Consider the following 5845-nt stretch of genomic DNA (forward strand, 5'->3'; position numbering starts at 1 on the left):
CAACAAAGGTGGCAGCTAGTTAGTTTTAATATTACTCTTATTATTCTTTCTGGGTCACAAAATAAACGTTTAACATATTTTCAGGCGAGAATGTAGCTGTGTAAACCTCAAATACCTGCTCAGTTTATCAAGACACCACATATTTTCAAAGCGCTCCGACGTTTTCGGGGACGTCTGTTACCCACCAGCTCGATAGCTAGCCGGGGGCAAGGCTCACTAGAGTCCGTGAGAACGCCGGACTCCCGGCCAATCGTTTTCAAACCCACCGCCGTCTTTCGCTGCTCAGGTTAAACACATATAAGTCACTTAGATAACTTAAAAATGTTATTGTTTGGCTTTTTTCAGTATTTTATTTGTTCCTGAGTAAATCAGTTCGCTGAGATTAAAGTTATAATTTTTACACAGCTGAATAAACATCCAGCAGACAACTGACTATCAGAAGTGTGAGATGCTCGAGAGTATATACTCCGGTGTCCCGTTATATTTTAGATAGCAAGGAGTTTATTACACTTCACCGAAACAATCTGCAAATTTCATTAAAATTTAATAAACTATCATCTTGTCTTTATTTTTAGTTAGCACATACCTTAAACACTTAAAGCTGTAAGCTAATGATAGTTATATAAGAGCAGATGCGTGCTGGTGCAATAAGCTGTACGTTTTACATCCAATGGATGCATGATCTGATCAGTCGACTAATCGCAAAAATAATCTGTGACTAGTCGACTATCAAAATAATCGTTTTTGGCAGCCCTATTTGCAAATAATCCATAAACTGCAGAAGGCATAATTCAGAGACCCAATAGATCTTTCAATTACTCAGAGCCACATCCTGAGTATGTACTTGAACTTTTTCTAAATCATGGTTTATGTATTGACGTTTCCTTTTCATCTCCACAATTTAGGTATACTGACGAGTTTATCTATGACTCTACTCACGCAGTACTTAGAGAGGTCAGTCATACATTTACGTAAGTCAAGGTAAAGCTAGATACTAAAGACATTATACAGATGATATATGTAAATGTAGTAATGCTTGTGATATCTACAGCTCCTCTCAGAGTAATCCAAGCAGCACTGGAGAGGAATGTGATTAATTGCAAGAGATCTTTAGTAAACAAACCCAAGCAATGAATGCAGAGAATTTATGAGAAATGTGTTTATTTCTATACATGTATGTGTAAACATGCAGCACAAGCATCAATTTAGAAATGCAAAAAGAAAGCTTTGAAAAGCAACCTTGAATATGCCTTATCAATAATCAAAAAATAATTATAGTTCAAAGAATTAAGCAGCAGGTTCTCACTAATGCATAGTGACACCAAGCATCATTTTATGATGCGCAGGGTAGTATGTTACTGAATTTGGCAGTATAAAACCAAAGTAAGTCAGAATTTGGGGGTAGACAGAGCAGGGAGTGGTATTTTGAAAAACATCACAATTTAGGTTAAAATACACCTTTCACATGTAAAAAGGCAAATTTCTCCCATCTCTAGCAAGTGCTTCCTTATTTTCCATTACCACAGCCTCACAAAGCCAAGGTCAAGGCTTTAACTTGTTTTTAGAAATTTTTTAAAGAGTAGACATTAAGCAATATTTCTGTGCACAATATCACACAAATACCACAAATAATGTATTTGTGTGATGGTTTAAAACCATCACACAAATACATTGTTGAACCATTTGCAAATTAGTACATTTGCAGTGGTCTTGAATTAACAGGCAAGCATTTAGCAGAAGTTTTACTATCAAACAACTACAGTGCAGATCAGAAAACACAGAATTCTTAGTAAATTATGATTATATTCCTGAAAAACTGGCTTGCAAATTAGTGTTAGTGTCATCGCTAATATTTAAAAATGATTCCTCTACTTTAGGTTATAACAAATTAGGCTTCATAAATTAGCACACATGCATATCTCCTGTTTAAAACCAATTTAATTAGTATTCCTGAATGTAATTAGTGATCTGAAAAATTTAGTCAACAGAATAATATAATTCAAATCAGTCCTGCCCCAATGTATTAGTTTAAGTCCATTTAAAACACTGGGAAAAATTCCTATGGAAAAAAATCAGTAACTGCCTCCCACATGAGCCGCTCAGAAACAGAATGTTTTTTTCTTTTTGTACAACAACTTGAGCGCAGCTATTAAAGCCTGCAAAATGTGACCTTCATATTATAAGAAATGTTCTAGTTACAGGCCCTCAAAGTACATAGCAGTGGGTTGAAATTTGGCACTTCTTAAGTAGACTTCTTTTTTCTTTTTTTATAACTGGTAACATCTTGAGTACAAAAGATACACGTGAAATTTTCAAAGTTGAAAAACACATTTAGAGTCTAAACTCTGCAGAAAAATCTATTTTACACCCACTCCAAATGTTACAATCTAAAGCTAAAAGCTCTCTTTTCCCCCCAGAACATCTTTTTCTATAACTAAGTTTGAGCATAAATGTCATGGGGCATTTCAAAGTTTTAATAGCAAAATATATTTAAAAAATATACACAAAAATATATACACACACGCAAACACGCACTTTGTTATAGTATATGAAATGTCTCATTTTTAGCTACATTTTGATGGAAGAATCGTGTTCCAGGTTTGGTTCCTTTAGCAACAAAATAACTTCTAAAGAATTTAAGTTTGTATAACGGGCTTCTCACCTGCTTCTGCATTTTCACTGTCATCATCTTCTTCCTCAGTATGAACTGGATCCTCCACACCCACCTGATCCATGACTATACACTCTGCAACACCTGTCTATGATTACCACAGAAAGTAGAGTCATTTAGCTTTCCACTTGACCAAAACGAAACCAGAAAATGATGAATAAGTAAGGTAAGCTTTAATACACTTCTTCATTTGACATGCAGGGAAAGTATCAGGGTAAAGATTTGTGTTTAAAAAAAAGTTCTAAATCCATGCTCTGTATCATGTTTCTGTATCAAGTTTTCATTCCCTTAATCCCTAATCCTTCCTAAAGGCTCCAGCTATATTCCGTGTCTTTGATTATTATTAGTGCAGAATGAAGCTTCTAGCTTCTTGCCAGTTAAGTACTTTTGGACAGCAAAACATAAAATGTAGGCACTACACAGGTTTAATTCAGTTACTGACCTTTAAGGATTCCAGCTGCATCACCTGACATTTCTGAAGAAGCTCCACAAACAGGTAGATCAGCAAGGCCTGCATGGGAAAGAATACGGAAAATACATGTAGGTTTTGTGGTTGAAATGGTTGTGGTCGTTTCATGAACTATAAAACAATAAAATCAGAGGTTGTGTATTACTTACCTGGACAAAGAAGCCAACAATAAAGGAGAACAGGAAAGGCACCAGTCCAGCATGGGCTATCGTTACTGGAAGACCTGCAAATTAAAACGAGGTGAAACTATTTCTGAATTTCATTCCCATCTAAGCTTACCAGAAGATATGTGCTAGACAATGTCTGACTCTTTGTCAGCATATCCACCTGCCTGTCTATCACCATCTCGGCTCGTTTTTCGCTCTCTCAGACACTCCTTTGTACTCTGGCTCAAACTTCCCATAAAATTTAATGGATGGTGCTGATTTCAATATGAGATTTAAGTGACTGAACAAGTATTAACTTGGAAGGGCTCCACCTTTGTGGAACTACATGAAGACCCTGCTGAAAACAAAGTACTTAAATGTAATGTTCCATGTAATTTCCACCTCTACAAAAATCTCTCTGGTGTTAACTACACTTCATAAACCACACTTAAATTTGCACTGCCAATGACAGCCAGGAGATGGACAGCGCTTTAATTATGCTTCAAGTTATATTAGAAAAGTCCATCCAGTAGAAAGAAAAAATACAGCTCTCTAAAGTTTCGACCACTGTGTTAGCCAAGTCACAATACAGTAAACAGTGCAGTAAACTTTTAATAAATACTTCTGTGAAGAGTCGGGTTTATTTTGAGACTGTGTGGGAAGGATCTTGTTTCTACTATTCAGTAAATTATCAGAGCAGTTTGTAGTGTTGTTCATCTCATACTGAAATGTACGATATTCCTTCTTTTGTCTCATCCAGAACTCTGGTTGTTTTAAACGCTGCCTCTGAATTTGTCTTGTTTTTCCAATAGTTTTTTTTGCTTGCCACCAAATTACCTTCAGTCTCAACATTAAGTATTAAGTCACTTGACTTACTGTTCTGACTCATCATCCAATTCCAAGTGTCCTCAAGAAATGTGTATTCTGAATCCCTGCAGATTTTTTTTTGCACAAGGATGTCAAACAGGAGCAGCAGGGAAGGATAACATGGAAACAACTATGTACGTAAAAGTATGTAAAATTTTGCTTTTGAGGTGTTCATCTGCCCTGATAAGAGTTCACTTGAACATTTACTTTGTCATTCAGAGCGTTATTCTCACTCCGAATAGTGATTTAAGTTTCAGCGTTTTGTTTCATAAAAACCTCCCGCTGAGATTGGCTCTACATGTGTTCCATAAGCAGAAATGAGTGCATCTCACAAAGAGCTTACTGAAGATGTCAACTCATTAACCTACTCTATGTGCATCAAAGCAAGTGTTAATTCATCTAAAAACAAATATGGTCAAGTGCTGAGCCAACATAATAAACCCAAGGCTGATGACTCAGAAAAACCAGCAAACAAACAGAGAAGAACAGGCTTTAACCTTAATTTCCGAAGTAGACCTTTCAGAAGAGGAAGAACAACTACTCACTGTCCAACCATTTTTAGTACAGAAACAAACAAGCGCACACACAGAAAAAACAAAACCATAATAGCTAAAGTGCTATTGTTGCTGCGGACTATACACCCTAGCCCAAGATGTTAACCTCCAGGACAGACTGACGTGTGTTTGCTTATCAGACGTTTTACTTGATGTTGTAAAAACTGTGATTCATGCACCTCAAGAAAAAAAAAAAGCTGTGAATATGTGAATACTCACCTAAGATTCCAGTTCCCAGTATTGTTGCAATGGTCAAAAAGTCTGGGAAGACAGAAAGTGATTATTTGAGTGATTATTATTATGATTATTTCTTGTTCTACTTGTAGGAACAAAATGTTTGACTTGAACATACAAAATAACACAGAGGTTCACAGAAAGACAAAATTAAATATATTGCAAATACCAACTGAGTTGGGTGAAACAAATCAGGAGGAATGTCTGCAACAGCCTTAAGCTGAGAACGCATGGTCAAAGGTGGCCTCTTCCTGCCCAGGCCACACCCTCCAGGGTAGCATTACTTGCTGCAGCTTTGGTTCATAAACAGCTTTTGCCCTGTTTGGTGGATGTCTTCGAAGTGCAACCCAAACAACACACATTTGGTACAGAAACTATGCCATCTTACAAAAAGTAGTGCATGCAATGATCAGCTGCTATAGGGCCAAAACTTACTAAATATAACAGTGTTCAACACAAACCATGAAACTGAACACAGCCAGGACCTTCTTTACTTTCATTCATTAGATTGGGGGTGGGGGAACTCCAGGCCTCAAGGGCCGGTGTCCTGCAGGTTTTAGACGTGTTCTTGATCCAACATAGCTGATTTAAATGGCTTCAAGTTCTCCAGAGGCCTGTTAATAAACTAATCATTTGATTCAGGTGTGTTGATGCAGGGTGATACCTAAAACCTGCAGGACACCGGCCCTTGAGGCCTGGAGTTCCCCACCCTTGGATTAGATGGAGCTGACTCAACACTAAAGGTTATATAAGAGACAGCAAAACCATACGATATTTTTTAGATTTGACATGACAACTCCAGACCAAAGAAGTAGGGGTTCTACTTATATATCCCCAAAACTTACATTACAGAGTCTTCAATATTTGTCGAGCACCTCTCAATTAACAGTTTCAATGTATATAT

The 5845-nt window shown here is 36.9% G+C and overlaps 1 protein-coding gene across 3 annotated transcripts in view; it reads right to left on the minus strand.

Moving 5' to 3' along the window:
- LOC102206538 (uncharacterized) overlaps positions 1-5845 on the minus strand; it is a 91780-nt gene that overhangs the window by 78984 nt on the left and 6951 nt on the right. For all 3 annotated transcript variants that reach the window (XM_005727269.1, XM_005727270.1, XM_005727268.1), the window contains exons 2-5: positions 4927-4968; positions 3290-3363; positions 3114-3182; positions 2663-2759 (exon numbers count right to left, since the gene is read on the minus strand). In XM_005727269.1, coding sequence (XP_005727326.1) covers positions 2663-2759; positions 3114-3182; positions 3290-3363; positions 4927-4968 — 282 coding nt within the window. The remainder of the gene's footprint in view (positions 1-2662; positions 2760-3113; positions 3183-3289; positions 3364-4926; positions 4969-5845) is intronic.

The sequence above is a fragment of the Pundamilia nyererei genome, unplaced genomic scaffold, assembly GCF_000239375.1.
Source record: "Pundamilia nyererei isolate P.nyererei 1_Seehausen unplaced genomic scaffold, PunNye1.0 scaffold00023, whole genome shotgun sequence".
NCBI lineage: Eukaryota > Metazoa > Chordata > Actinopteri > Cichliformes > Cichlidae > Pundamilia > Pundamilia nyererei.